Below are 16,246 nucleotides of genomic sequence, written 5' to 3' on the forward strand. Positions count from 1 at the left end.
TTGTTGAGGACCCAAGTGGCTGGACCAGGCCAAGGGATGCCCACGTAATACCTGGCTGTGACAGATAGATCGTCATTTCCAGAGGATGGGACTTGACTGTGTGTCTGCCTTGGAGGTTGACAACCAGGATTACAAGCTGTCATGTGACAGATTCAGCAATACACCGTACCAGTGCATGCTAACCTGAACTGACTTGACTTGACCTGGCCTTCTCTAACTGATTTTGATGAAATGTGATTGTTTAGCATTGTACAATGCTGCCGAAAGTATGAACTGTTAACAGCTTGGTTCTCCAAAGACTCATTTTCTCACATTTTGCAGGTGTTGTACAGTATTTCAAACATCATTTTTACAGGTGATGGGAGCATTCTATGTTATCAAGTGCTTCAAAAAGTTATTGATTTCTTTTTTGTCTTTTTCTCCCCACAGTAATTACAAGTAGCGGGTACAGTCCAAGATCAGCACATCAGTATTCTCCTCCAATCTACCCCTCCAAGTGAGTCACAGAGCGTGATTACTATGGTTAAAATACCTAGAGAATGTCTTTAATATGTTCATGTTTATAGAAATAAATGAATACATTACCAAGACTTTAATATTTAAAGTATTTCAGACTTATTAAAATGGAAAAATTAACCTGTATTGTAAACAGAGCTTTCTTTAGTGAACACAAATCTTAGGTTCTTTGCAAGAACAAAACATTAGTACAACTGCCTACATTTTTTACTAGGCAATATTTAACTAAAACATTTTTGTACTTATACCCAGAATGGGATACTGGCCATCGCATGAATACAATACCACCTGGAATCTGGAAAACTAAAGATAACATGATATGATGAGTGATGAATAGTGGTCTCTATTAGATACAGAAATTGGTTGAAACTAGAGAATCTTTAGCAATAAAATGTGAATAAATCAATTTTTTACAGTACAGTGGAACCTCGGTTCACGAACGTCTCTGGACACGTACAAATCAGGTTACAACCAAAAAGTTCGGCATACTTTTGCATCTGTTCACGACCACACACTCGGTTGATGAACAAGCCAGTTTCCCTTCTGGTTCGTACGCGCTGATGATTTCGGCACGTGTTCAGTCTCTCCCTGTACTGTACATTGTTCTCTGTGCATCACGCAGAGGGACTCTTCCTCAAAACTGTAACCTTTTCTCAACCCAGCTTCCTCCTGTGGTATAGTGGATCCACAGCTCCCGTCAAAAAGGGCAGTTTTAATAAATAATCACTGCACTCGCAGCATAGCAAGGGGGCATGGTGGTGTGTGGCCAAAGTGGTTCCTGAGGAGTTCGTGATGTGGGCGTTTCTCACCGAAGTGCACAGGTGAGAAGCAGTCCGCATCTGTAATTGTTCCCAGGAGCTGCTGTTTGCCACGACTACCACGCCTCTTCATAAATAGAAGCACGAGTCGGCTAAAGGTAAAAAGAAGAGAACAGGAAAGAACGGGAGGTTGCAGGAGAAGGCAGGAAGCAGGAGGAGAAAGCCAGTGCAGGAGAGAGAGAGCTCGCTGCTGAGTAGGGAGCCTGGTTGTTTGTCTCAGTGTTATTCAATGTTTTTACATTTAGTTTATTATTATACTGTGCATTCTATGGTATAATTAACTTTTTGTGTGCTTAAAAATCTTTAAACAAAATATATTTACATACAGTTCGTATGGTCTGGAACGGATTAATTGTATTTACATATAATCCTATGGGGGAAATTACGACCAAATCGGGTTACGACCATAGTTTTGGAACAAATTATGGCCGTGACCCGAGGTTCCACTGTAAATGAAAGCTAAAGGATCTAGTGCAGAAGGCTAGGGTTAAGAAGTGGTCTTTAGACCTTATTTAGAGTTTACATCTGAAAGAGCATTATATTGTGCATTGAATTATATATACTTATTGTCTTTTAATTTAATTCAGAATAACTTGTTCATGAGTTCCTGGTTAGAGTTCTGGTGGAACATGGTTTTTTTTTCTAAATTGCACCTTCCTGTGTTTACTTCCAGAAATAAGGATGTATTGATTGTGGTAATTTAAATAAAGAAAACTATAAATCCTAAATTTGTAGTTACCTAAAATAACAGCTTATCCATAAAATATGCTATTTTTATGTCTGCAATTGTATTTAAAGACATTTTTTACTGCCTAAAGTATGTTTATTTGTTTATCCATTTCATTAGTTATGCCTGCCTAGTATCTGGTATATCCTCTTTTGTCTCCTGAAAAGCCTGTGTTCTTTGAAGCATGGATAAGGGGATATAGTATAGTATATTCATAGTGGTTTATACTAGGGACACATAGGGCAATTAACCTCAGACGAGGTGTAAATCCATTGCTAGACACAACCACAAACACTCAATGACAGGCAAATTATACTTGGTCAATTCATTTAAATGCCATGTCATTGTAGTGAGGGGCAAACTTCATATTGATAGGAACTTGTTTTAGTTCAGCAGTTGAACTACAAAAAAAAAATTGGTTGAAGAAAAAAAATGGCACACCCCATAAGAGTTTTCCAAGACTATGGTTAGGAAACTGAGAACTATTACTGTATATGTGGAAAGCTTCTTTGTCTCACCCATCGCCATTAGAAACTGCTACAATCACTGCTGACTTTAACTGCTTTGTCACAAACACAAGGTGTATACACAATTGAAATTAAAATTTCTCATCTTAACTAAAATCTGACAATGTGGTTCTTTTCAAAATTGTATCTAGATTTATTCAAAAAAATAATTTTAATAAACAACCTTTATTTGATATAGTGCCTTTCTGTAGTAACCACCAGTCTAATGTACATTGGAATTAAGTGTATAGGACTGGTGAGCTTTGTTGGGCTGAATTAACTGTTCTCATCTAAATAGTTCTAATGCTTGTAATTACAAGTACAATTGTTTACATATAGAGTATATTTTAGTAGTTAGCACATGAGCAAGTTAAGTGACTCCCAATCACATAGTAAGTGCTTGCTGGGGACTGAACTGGCAACCCTATGGTTACAAGCATTGTATTACTTAATATTTAATTTTATATAACATACAGCCAGGTTATGCTTTATATGTAATAAAATGTTTCATTGATTGTTGGCAGGGATTACAACTGGTAACACACAGCTCTAATGACCCAGGCTCAAGCTATTGGTCACTTACTGTTTCTATTAAGTTTGCAAGTGTCTGTGTGGGTTTACTCTGGGTTCTCCAGAGAACTGTGTGTTAGGTTGACTGGTAACTCCAACTTGGCCCAGTGTATAATCTGTAATGGAAAGAAGTTAGCCAGGAAAATGGATTTAGGGATGGTTGATATATGCCAGATAGTGTTTTGTGTAATAATGAATACCTGGTTTAAGAAAGTTTGCTGTACATTTAGCTTTCATTAGATTTTTCTTTATTTCTTTATTAACTTATGTAGATGTATGTTTGCAGTAGTGCTAACTGAACATTGCCCCATATATAAACAAAACATTCAGTTTTTTGATGGTTCTTATTATGTGTTTTGTGAACCCTGTTACTAGACAGCATTCAGTAATATATTTTGTGTCAGTAAGGTGTTACTTTGTTTTTGTCTGGTGTTTACCAAAGTATTGTTCTCTTTGTCTTATGCCTGCAGGCCATATCCACACATTTTGTCAACACCAGCAGCTCAGTCAATGACAAGTTATGCAGGACAGACACAGTATTCTGGAATGCAGCAGCCAACAGTGTACAGTGCATACTCTCAAACAGGACAGCCCTATGGGCTTTCAACTTATGGTAGGTTCAGACGCAGGCTACAATTCAGCTGCACATCCATGTTGACCTAAATTAAAAGAGTAACTTTAAAATGTTTTTCTCGCTCAGATTTAGGTGTAATGTTGCCAGGGATCAAGACGGAAAGCGGCCTTCCTCAAACACAGTCCCCTTTGCAGACAGGATGCCTTAGCTATAGCCCTGGTTTTGCAACTCCCCAGCCAGGCCAAACACCCTATTCCTATCAAATGCCAGGTGAGTAGTACTGTTTTGTACATGGATTGCTTATATTTATTTAAATAAGACTAGTCTGGTAATACTGTCTAACTATATTTGTGGCCTGCTATTTGCAGAAATAGCTTAGGAGAACACCTTAGTATTTGTGTGTGTCCACGTATTGGTGTTAGTACTAGAGGTTTTTCCTCTCATATGAAAAAAATGAGTTAGTGGCAGTGCAGTGTAGCTCATCACTTTTATATTTTTAGAACTTGTCTGGTGAACAAATGATGAGAACAAACCATTCACACCAGCATATTCCTGCATTGCCATTGGCACCACTTAATAGACTCATATAATAATTAAATCAGATGATTTAATGCTGATTTATTTTTTGCCAAGGATAATCTGCCTGTAATAAATGGGTGTTTCACTTCCCATTACCATAAGCAGCATGATATTATGGATATAAAAGACAAGTAGATTTGTTTACATTTGCCAGTGTTTCATTTTAAATGTGTTATAATGTAATAAATAATGTATTGGTCATTGGTCATTTGTAGGGTGCAGTAACTGAAGCTGCTGCCTCATGGCCTGGTTTCAGATCTTATCTTGGTCGCCTTAGATTTTAAAAGGATATTTTCTTCATGTATTACAATTTCCCCTCAAATCTTGATAGTATGCAGAGTAGGTACATTGCTGACTCTACAATTCAGGATTGGTTCCCTCCTTGCACCAGATTCTACTGGCACCTCATAGCCTTGCATTAGAATAAACTGGTTCCGTATGTAAATGATCCATTGTGTCTTCTGTTTTCCCTTATTTAACCTCATTGGTGTTAGCACCATGTGACTCTCAGGTTTCAAATTCTATGTAAATATAGTTATTTCTGATTTTTAATCTGTTTTAATGAGATATAGAACAGTAAACCCGAATGACTCTCGGGACGGAATTCTGCTGATGTCTTATAGATGAAATAACATCATACCACATTTTTTCTACACATTCTGCCTCTTTGTGGCAATTCATCAATATTCATTAGTTAGGCAGAGCCTTCAACAAAGCAAAAACACAATAGTGCATAAACAAAAAGCTTTTAGAACAAACTGAAAATAAATTAGTTGAATCAAGCAATAGTGATAACAATGTGAATTAGTCATCAGAGGTTGACATAGATCTGCAGTGGGCTGGCGCCATGCCCGGGCTATGTTTCCTGCCTTGAACCCTGTGTTGGCTGGGATTGGCTCAAGCAGACACCCGTGACCTTGTAGTTAGGATAATAGCGGGTTGGATAATAGAAGGATGGATGTTGACACAGATGGAAAAAATGATGTATATGACACTGTTCGACCAAATCACCCAATATGCCCATTGAATTCAGCCACCTGAAGGTTCACCATAGTGCAAGTAGCTTCTTGGGAGAAATACAAAAATATTGCAATCAAATGGAAGGAACAACAAAACATCAACCCCCCAATTACTGTTTACAATGCAGCGACTGTCAGTGTTTGTGTTGGGGAAGGTCACCAAGGGCCTCATGTATAAACAGTGCGTATGCACAAAATGTTGCGTATGCCTGTTCCCACACTCACATTGCAATGTATAAAAATTTTACTTTGCATAAAGCCACACACATTCTTACACCAGCACTGATTGCATATGCACGTTTTTTGCTCATTTTGCAAATTGGCAGCACCCAACGTCAAAGCAGTGCTACTGTTCCTGTGTGGTTTCCCTTTCTTTGTTAGATTCACATCCCTGACACGGCTTTATCAAATACGCTGAAATTATCTGCATATCGTTTATAAATTTAAGGCATCTGATTGTAATCAACCTGTAACAATATAATGGTCCATGGAATAGCCAAACTATTCTAAATACTATAGCTGCTGTAGCGTTGTTACTCTCAGTGCACCACTCAGAGTATTTTAACCCATTGTATCTCAGTGTGGAATCACAGCTATACAGAAGCTGATCGGAAAGCTCTATGTTGGGTTTTGTCAAAAGCACAGAGTATTATTGGGATACAGCATCAACCCTGGAGAACATTTTTAGCACACGTTGCATCAGCCATGCACACAGTCTATTTGAACTTCTCCCTTTCAGCAAATGCTTCAGAGCCTTTCTTGTAGGGATCTTGAGGTTCAAAAAAAGTTTCATCCCAACAGCTATAAACACACTCAATTAGTCCATCAAATGCACCCGGTAGAACTGTTTGTATTTAGAATTACAATTACCTCACTGTAAACGTGTACTACATTTGTAATATTGCACAACCTCAGCCACTTTACAAACCATTTGCACTATCTGCACTATATGTACATGTATATTGTATTTATGCTTTCATATTGTATATTTTTCATTGTTTTTTATCTTATTATTACTATTGTTGCTGTTGTTATTATGATTACAATTATTTTTTTCATTTTATGGGAAAATAAGTTTATGGAGGAATTGCATATTGAATCTCATTGTGCCATACAAAAACAATAAAGGAATTAAATTAAATTTAATAGAAGAGAGCACATATTTACAGATGATGATGGCTGGCTTAGTCAATTTAGATTTCCAAGAGCTATTTTCTTAGAGCTCTTGATATCATTTTTAAGATGAAATACATTAAAGTATGTATATTACATTATACAGATACATTTTTAACTTAATTCAAATAATGTATTCTGTTAATAATTAAATGTGTGGGCATGGTGGCTCAACGGTAGCGATGAGCTGGTGCCCCGTCCATAGATTGGTCCTGCCTCACGCTGTATGCTTGCTGGGGCTTGCGCGACCCTGGATGGATAGATGGATGGAATAATTAAACATGTACTACAAAGATATTTCAATGTTCCTTAAAAGTTTGAAGAATTGGTGTTCTAAGCTTACAGATGGTTTGATGTTTATTAAAGAGGTAATTGTGTGGCAATTGGCTACATGGAGAAAGAAAAGGAAGGACAGGAATTGGGAGTTTGTACGTTTGAAAGAAACAGTAATGCTGCATTAAATTATTTCATCGAGGTTTGCGCACATCCCAGCTGGAGAAAGGAACAATTTCTGAATAGGGTGCCAGCTTATCGCTACCACTGGGTCACCGTGCCCCCATTTTCAATTCATGCTTTAATTCATCTTGTCATGAAAATGATATCAAGTATACAGGTACATCTTAGTATTTAAATTATTCAGAGAGCTGTAATATCATGAATGTAATGTGTTCTGTTTCCTGTCGGTGTAAGAGAAAGCCTGTTTAAGAAACACATAGTGATTCACACACCTAGACCACATACAGTAGAAGAACACATACAGTATGAAGCATTTAATGTGCTACTGTAGTTACGATGGGATCGGAGGAACTCTAGTAAATTAATCATTGATTTTAAGGTTAAGTTTACAAAGTTCTACTTTAATGACAAAATAAACTACAAGATTAAAGGGTACATTTTAACCTTTTTTACTTTACAGTGTCCCTATTTTTTTTTCTTTTCTCTGTACCCTAATACGCTTCCATATGACAGAGACGGTGGGCTATGACTGGCCTGTTCACGGCGACTTTGATATCTGACCACATCTTTTTTTATTTCAGGCACTGTACAACTTTCTGAAATTGAATTTTTCAGTGTCTCTGCCCCTCTGTATCACTAGATCAACTTGCTCTTGTTGTTTATACCACTGCTTAAGCCAACAAATAGTACCTTTTTCCTTGCCTCCAATTCACATTCGCTGAAATTCTTCTTTTTCGTGTGCTTTTGCCATTGTCTTTTAACCTAACACTGAATGGGGAAGGTGATATTTAATATATGCCAAATTCTGGGAGGAGTTGGGCTAGGACGGCAGGCGCATGCATGTGCGTTACTTTTCACACTGACCGGGATTTATGTAGCTGAAGTGCGTGGTAGCTGACTTATGCACGGTTTTGTGCATCTGAATTTTTGTGTGCTTATGCATATTTCCACTTTTGTCCTTATGCCATGCTTTAGTGTGAGTTCTACACATGGCATTATGCATGAGGCCCCATATACTACCAAATACTGTGGTAGACTACAATAACGCATATTGTTATTTATTTTGATGTTTTGATATTTAAATGTTTCTGTTACACAAAACATTTTTTCTTATTGAAAAAAAAGTTCAACCTTTGTGGCTAATTTTTTTTTATCCCATATTGCTAAGGAGGCTACTTGTAGCATATATTGAGAAATAAATTATCATTCTGACTAGTTTCTGTTTTAATATACTCAATATTAACATAAAATGAGCAATCTTAACTTATAAAATCTAAGTACTATTGGAACTTTTTCTCATTTTTCAGAAGTACTCATTGTTCATTTTAATCAAATTTTACCTTTTTGTAAATTGTCTTTACAGATTGAAGTTACTGTAGTTCATTGCAAAATCATACTACAATGTATTTGTAGTCCTTGTCATAAGTATTTATGAAAAAATACAGTTCATTGTTCTTGTGAAATAAATATGCAAGAATGTTCCCCCCTCACGCTCAACTTTCATCTTATTGTCTTGAGTCTCTCCTGCTTTCTATACAGTTAGCTTTCTCAAGGGTTGCGCACATCCTTGAATGATGTAACATACTTCAAGTCCAGAGCTAAGCCTTAGGCCCCTTCTCATTTGCCTTTTATAATATTTTGTCTAGTCTAACCAGACTTATCATCGAAGCCTAGTTGAAAAATGGACACCCCTGAGATAATACGCAGGGTGTCAGTTAAATTGCTAAAAGGTGAAAGCCTGACAACTGATTGAAATCTTGGATTGGCTTCAGATGTGCAGTAAGTAGTTACGTTGGATCTGCACAGCAGGACCATATTTTGACTTCATGTTGTAAGGAAACATGACATATGCAAAACTACAAAAATAATACTTTGTGAGTCAAAACTGAATTTAAAGGGGCCAGAAATGTGTGTTTCTTTAGTGTGATGCCAATGAGATTAAACATTTAGGCATTTACAGCAGATTGTACTGACTTTATGTTTAATCAATTTGGCAAAATGCATTATTTGAAGGTGGAGACATCATGGTACCACCAGAGTATCTAAACATCCCCTGAGATAGTATGGAGAGTCCTAGAATGCAAAAAACAACAAACTGGGAAAGTAGAATATAACATGAGATATATTGCCCTGAAATGAAATTGCCATTACTGTCCCAACTTTTTTCAGTACAAGGTTGCAGGGAAGAAGAGCCTGTTCTGTTAGCTCTGGGTGCAAGGCAGATACCAACCATGCATAAAATAGTACTCCAGCATGAGACACAATCAGTCAAATTTAAATTTGCCATTCGGCCTAGTAACAAGTCTGTGGAACGAACTTGCAGTCAAGAGGAATAAACACAGAGAGAAAGAACACAAAGTCCACTTTGAAGGCTCTAAATTCTGAAAGAAAACCAAGGTCCAAATTCATTAAGTTGCTAGTGATACCCTCTTCAAATGTGTTTGCCTGATTTGACTGGGTTTGTGAAGAATACATGATTAACCACTAGATTTATTTTAATATTTCTGTCTAGAGATTATTATCAATGATATATTTTTGTATACTTGTAAAACTTGTATTTAAAAATAATACAGCTTTCAACATAAATTATTAGTGTAGTTCAGGGTTGCATTTGTTTATTTTTTCTTTAAATTTTGTTGGTTGTTAGTCAAACATCTTGTGTTGTGTTTTGAAATTTTGCTAGGTTCCAGCTTCACACCTTCATCTGGGATTTATGCAAGCAACAATTCTGTGTCGAATTCAACAAATTTCAGCAGTTCACAGCAGGTAGTTTTCATTTCTGCTCTTGTCGGATAACAATTAAACTAAACAAACTAGATTTTACCTAGTGACACTCCCTGTATGTGTGTCCTGTGCAATAGATACCTCAGACTTACGATTTGCAGATATATTTGAGTGGTTAGTTTATTTCCCTTCTTCACAGCACACTTCACCATTTAGTTCACTGGGTACAAATCAATAAAGGTTTTTAACTAGTTTTAAAAATCACAGCTGACAAATATTAAAATTTAAATAAAGGGTGAGTTAAATGTCCTCCATAGGCCCAGGAAAAGTTATACCACAGTGTTAAGCGAAGTGTCTGTTACTTTTTGTATATAGATAATATGAAAGTTTTATTATTTCAGATCAAGTCATGAGTTTGAGTTTTTTAGTTGCCTTACCATCCATTATTTTTGGCCTTTTCATCCCGTTTCTCCAGGTTCATGTTTTTCATACATCATGCCTGAGAATGATTAAAGGGCAGTGCGGCCATTTTCCCAAATGCAGATGAGCAGTAGTAGCTTCCAGAGCTACATGACATTTGTTTGTCTAGGTTGCTAGTTAAGGGCATAAAGGCTTGAGAATGATGATAAGCAGGGAGCAAGGACTAAGCACATGTAACAGTATTACTATGTTTTATGTAAAACATATACTGCTTTGTATGCCTTTTAGGATTTTATTTATTGACACAGAATCTTTCCCATGCTTGTGTACTCTATTAAATGCAGTCAGTGTTAAGAACTAATGTATCAAAGGGTCTTTTCCAGCAGAAATGTTTCTTTAATAGGTTTTGTGATGGTCTTTGCTAAACAATATATAAATCAGTCTTTAATTACAGCGCTTTCTGTTATTCAGAAGCATATTTATTCAAGCTCTATTTAAAAGACTAAACATCAGCACTTTATTTAGTGACCACAATTCTACAGCAGCTGCTCACACCATAAAGTCAACCAGATATTGATGTTCACTGGTATAACATATTCTTCTTTTTTTACTAAAAAGAATGGTTGCTCCTCCTTTAGGACTATCCTTCCTATGCAACTTTTGGCCAAAACCAGTATGCCCAGTACTATTCTGCACCACCATATGGTGCTTACATGAGCTCTAACAACAGTGGAGATGGAACGTCTTCAGCATCCTCGACTTATCAGCTGCAGGAACCTCCAGCTGCAATAAGTGGTCAAGGCACAGATCTCCATGCAGGTAAGAGATACAATAAATGCCAGTCTCTACTATAGCAGGCAGCAAAAGAGTTGATGTGTCTTCACTTTGAATGTATGACACGAGGTAGACTGAAGTACCAGTGTATTAAAATATCTATCTACTGTGGGTTGATTAGATTTTTTAAATTACTGTACATACTTAGAAGCCAAAGGTTGCTGAAGGCAGCAAGTTCAAAGTTATAAAGATACTACTAGGGTGATTTCCACTTGGATGAAAATATGAGGTCCTTCCTTGGCAATTTGAAGAGAAACTGAATGCATGTTTATGGTGCACCAGATAGCTAGTATCCTTGAACCTTTTTTTTTTGTGGATGCTGAAAACTTGGACATTTATTTTCCTCTCTGACATATAATTCAAAGCTTTCATTACCCAACTAAAATAGGTGATAATCAGGGTGCAATGGAATTATTTATTCATATTTTTGTATTCCACTGAAATAAAACAACAAAACAATGTAAAATTGCCTCTTTATTCCTGTGCCGAAGTCTACTCTTGTACATCATGTTTCAGTATTCAGAAATAGATTTACAAAGAGAAATTGTGTTTTAAAGTGAAGCATTTATTTAATAAATTTTCGAAAATGCCATCCTTGTTCTTGCAATTTAAAATGGCTCCAATCCAACCAAACCTGATAGCAAAAGCCTTAAACAACCAAAGATGTCCATTTCTAAGCCAGTAATTAACATAAATATTGATCAGTGTCTTGAGATTGCACGTATATTATAAAACAATGCAAGATGTTTTGGGAAAAAAGAGTTTTTGTGACATTCTGCCATTTAAAAAATATTCCTGTGCTCTTCACCTCATTGCCATGCTTTCCTTTCCTTAAACACATTTCTGAATGCTACCCTTGACTCTTTGTTCATTTTAAGATTTTTATTAGGATTTAGACAAATAAGCTATCATTTTATCATCAGCTATGTGTCCATCAATGAATAGCTGCAAAGTCAATGTCACTCTAAACAGCTTGAGACGTGTATAGTTTTGTGCTATTTAAGTCTTTATTTAAATTAAAAATCCACCCACAATAGTCACAGTGAATAGAAAAGTGAACAGGAACATATCCTTAAATCAGTAAAAGGTTTGCCAAGAATCTATGATAAAATGTATCACTTTGAATTTCCTTTTGTAGTCATAAACATACCTAAGAAATGTGGAAGGCTTGTTTTCTGAAATTGAAACTTTTGCCACTTCAAAGTGAAATTATTTGGTAAGTTTTAAGGCTTTTGTTTTCACATTTACACTGGTGCCCAGTAGACCCCATATTAAACCACAAGAACAGGCATTATTTGTTTATATTTATTAAAAAAAATACTTCACTTAAGAACAAAGATTCCCATGACAAATAAATGTGTACTATAAGTGTGAAAAAATAATATTGAAAAATACCTAACTTATCCTTTTAAAATGTGTTTTTTTTTTGTTAAATAAACATGGTATAAACAGTCTTGTTTGAGAATCACAGAGCTTATTATACAACTGCTTATATTTTTAGTCATTGTAGGGTTATTTTTCCTGTATGTTATTCCCTGTGATCATTGAATTAGACTTCCATGCTTTATATATAAAATAATAGAAAACCTTGATTTTGGCTTTGAACTTTTGAAATCTTAAGAGTCATTTTGACAGTTTTGCTTTGCAAAAATATACACTATAATTTGAGAATTATAACATTTAGAACCTATATGAAAAACTAAACAGATATAAAGCTTAGCATCCAGATTTAGTGATATTATTTAAGTGTATATGCATGATTTCATTTCCTACAAATATGCTGTTGTTATAGACTGAACAAAATAAATGTGTAAACTCATTAGTAATATGGAGAGTATTCAATTTTTAAAATTATACTGTACATTGTATTATGCTGTATTGAAGTCTGCAGTTATGGGGTTATATAGCCATGCTGTTACATTAGTAGGCTGTGATTTCCTGCTTTCTGTCATCCTTAATTTTTTCATACAGCAATCTAAAGAATTTGCAGTATAAATGTTCATAAAAAACAAACTGTCTTTCACACAATACTACAATAACTACATCCAGAGACTACCTCAAAAGTAAAGAATAATTCAATCTTGCTGAACACAGGTTGCAAAGGAGAATATAGCCAAATGAATTAGAACATTTCATCACTGCACCCCCACAGAGTATTTTTAATATATAGTATATATATTAAATAAATACTATATATATATAGTATTTATAATATTCACAACGTAATTTGTATCATCATTTGCACAGTGAGAGCCAGTACTTAGTTGCTAACATTGAACCTTGTTTCATATCAGAACAAACTCATACCCCAAAGTATGGATTCACATGTTACTTTAGTCCACAAGTTTTTGTTGTGTGGAAGAAAATTGGACTACCTGGGAAGATGCTACACAAGTGTCAGATAGATAGATAGGGCCTTTCTCAGTCAAACCTAGGGAAATGCTTTTGGTAATGAGCATGGTGGCACAGTGTGTAGTGGTGCTGTGTTATAGCTCCACAGTCCTGGATAAACATCTAGACCAGGTCTTTGTGCTTTATGTGGGTTTTTGTTTGGTTTTCCGCACCACAAAGAAATGTATTGGCAGCTTCGAAATAGATCTTTGTTAGTGTGTTTTAGTTTGGAGGTAAGTGTACCCCCATGTCATGCTGTATACTGCTTTACACCTGATGCTGGCAGAATAGATTCTGGTCCCTCTACACTATGCTAGAAATAAACATTTTCAAGCAATTACTAGATTAATTGTGTGCGATCTTTCTAAAAATATATTCTTCAGATTTTTTTCATAATGCTTATTTGCATGTGTAAATAAGCATTTATTTAACTAAAGTTAAATCCAGTGTGGCTTAGTTACACTAAAAAACAGAATCTGTGTTGATGGAAGTATTAAGTGATGTATTTGAGTTGACAAAAACGTAAAGTCTGTGGTGGGTTGGCACCCTGCCCAGGATTGGTTCCTGCCTTGTGCCCTGTGTTGGCTGGGATTGGCTCCAGCAGACCCCCGTGACCCTGTATTCGGATTCAGCGGGTTAGAAAATGGATGGATGGAAAAACGTTAAGTTCACTAAATATGTTAGCAGCCTTTTGGAACCTTTACATATTGTGTTTGTTCTGGAATATATGGACTATATTTTGTGGTACACCATCTATACCATACATGGAAACAAAAAAACACACTCTTTACATATGACTAATATATTCATAGGGATCTCTTTAACTGTTTAAAAGAATTAAAACATAAACAAGTGTTTGCAGTAAGTATAGGCTTCATAATCCTGTGCCACCTGTTAAACCATTCATTCATCCACCTTCCTAACCTGCTTACCTTCATTGTATTGTTCTTCTTTATTTGAAAAAATTGCAACATAAGTAACAGAGATTATTGAGGTTTACCTCATACATTTTACAACACTCAGAAACTGTCTAAGGAATATGTCAAGGAAACCAAAAAAGAAACTTAAGGAAAAATGAAATAATATAATGATAAAAAATATTATGCCCAAGACCCATGTACAATTTCCAATATAATGCACTGTCTGTATTGATTTTTCAGTACTTTTTATATCTGCATGGATTTCTTTCCTGGAGACTAATGTTTTTTAGTAATTCCTTAAACATTAGATTAGATTAATTGACAACCCTAAATTCATCCATTGTCAGTAAGTGGTGTTGGGACTGTGATTGTGTCCTGTGTTGCACCGGAATTCTGTCCTAGTTGGCTCTTATCTTAGGATGAGTTCTGAAAGAATAAAATCCACCTCAACATGCTCTTCCAGGGTTTAAGTGTGCTAAAAGACATGGATAAATGGTTAGGATTCTATGAAGAGCTAGTTGGGTATCTCAAGGTTTCAAAGTAAAGAAAAGTGTTTATACTAAGGACTGATTTAGATCATTTACGTTATGTAGAATGCCTAGTGGGGGCTGTGAGATCTCATGGCCCCTGCAAATTTTGTTTTTTTCTCCAGCCGTCTGGAGTTTTTTTTTTTTGTTTGTTTGTTTTTTCTGTACTCCGTGGCCATCGGACCTTACTTTATCGTTTGTTAATTAGTACTGTCTAATTTTATTTTTATATTTTTTCGTTTTACTTTCTTCATCTTCTAAAGCACTTTGAGCTACATCATTTGTATGAAAAAATGGTATATAAATAAATGTTGTTGTTGTTATACTGTAGCTTCATTTGGATGGTCACATTGAAAAGAATTTGGATTTGATAAATACAGTTCAGGTAGTGCAGTAACACAGGAAGTGGCCCTGCAACCTCAAAATGCTTGGACCTTTGTTCAGTTTCCAGCTTGTGGGTCTATGTGTATGGCATGTTCTCTCCAGTTTCTTGCAAGCCTGAAAACACTCTGTAAACTGGTTTTGTTTTTGTATGAGAATGCCCTGTAATGGTCTATCATACCAGTCAAGATTTATTCCTACCTTATTAAAATTTTGCAGCATAGGCCAGAGCAGCTTGTGACCTTGTATTACACAATACAAGGTCATTTTTAAAATACAGATGAATGGGTTAAAAATGGGAATTAGCTTGATATTATTTAGTGCATTTATCTAAAAATGTTATTCCGTAGTATTACTTTACAGTTTGGATCTACATCAACCATTATGGGAGGTGGGGGGGAAGTCTGTGTTTGGTGGAGCATAATACCTTATTAATAGTTTGAACAGATGCTTGCACTTCTTTTTATGTTAATTGACGTCAGGGGATTAAGGACAAGGAGAACCCTTTTTAACTGACCACATAGCACAAAAAAAATCAAGATTAATATAAATATTACCTATCATGTACTCTTTTAAAATCTCATTTTTTCAGAAGTTCTGGTTTTCATCATAACCCTTTATGTGCTATAAATGGTCTAAAGCGATTTCTAATCACACTGTACAGATTTAGCTCTTAATTCCAGTTCCATTTCCATAAAACGCACACTAATACATTTTTTTTTTACAGAATGTTAACAAAAATAAATTAAGACTAAGAAATGCTACACACCTCTCCATAAAAGAACCTTCTCACACATACACACACTTTTTTGATATACTTTATTTACTTTAGATGTTTGGAACTGTGATTGTAGGAATTTTCGAGCCAGGATAAAAGCTTTGAACAGGATCTGGGACATTCTTGGATTTTTTTTCCAGTTTTTCTTGGCAAAATTTCAAGTTTGTGATTAAGGAAGCTTATCATTCTTTTCCAATCACAGACACTATAGAGTCTGACCACTTTTCCTGATTGAGACATAACAGTAAGTGATCTAAAACAACTCCGTCTGTTTCTAGTTACTTGTCAAAGCAGCTTGTGCTCTGCTGAAGGAATGAGGTGCTTATCAATAAG

At 35.6% G+C, this 16,246-nt stretch overlaps 1 protein-coding gene across 18 annotated transcripts in view; it reads left to right on the forward strand.

Moving 5' to 3' along the window:
• The window catches only part of eya4 (EYA transcriptional coactivator and phosphatase 4), a 288,462-nt gene that overhangs the window by 225,116 nt on the left and 47,100 nt on the right, over nt 1–16,246 (forward strand). For all 18 annotated transcript variants that reach the window (XM_039747739.1, XM_039747744.1, XM_039747754.1 and 15 more), the window contains 5 exons: nt 430–496; nt 3,608–3,750; nt 3,838–3,981; nt 9,622–9,704; nt 10,721–10,901. In XM_039747739.1, the coding sequence (XP_039603673.1) occupies nt 430–496; nt 3,608–3,750; nt 3,838–3,981; nt 9,622–9,704; nt 10,721–10,901 (618 nt within the window). The remainder of the gene's footprint in view (nt 1–429; nt 497–3,607; nt 3,751–3,837; nt 3,982–9,621; nt 9,705–10,720; nt 10,902–16,246) is intronic.

This window comes from Polypterus senegalus, chromosome 3 (assembly GCF_016835505.1).
Source record: "Polypterus senegalus isolate Bchr_013 chromosome 3, ASM1683550v1, whole genome shotgun sequence".
NCBI lineage: Eukaryota > Metazoa > Chordata > Cladistia > Polypteriformes > Polypteridae > Polypterus > Polypterus senegalus.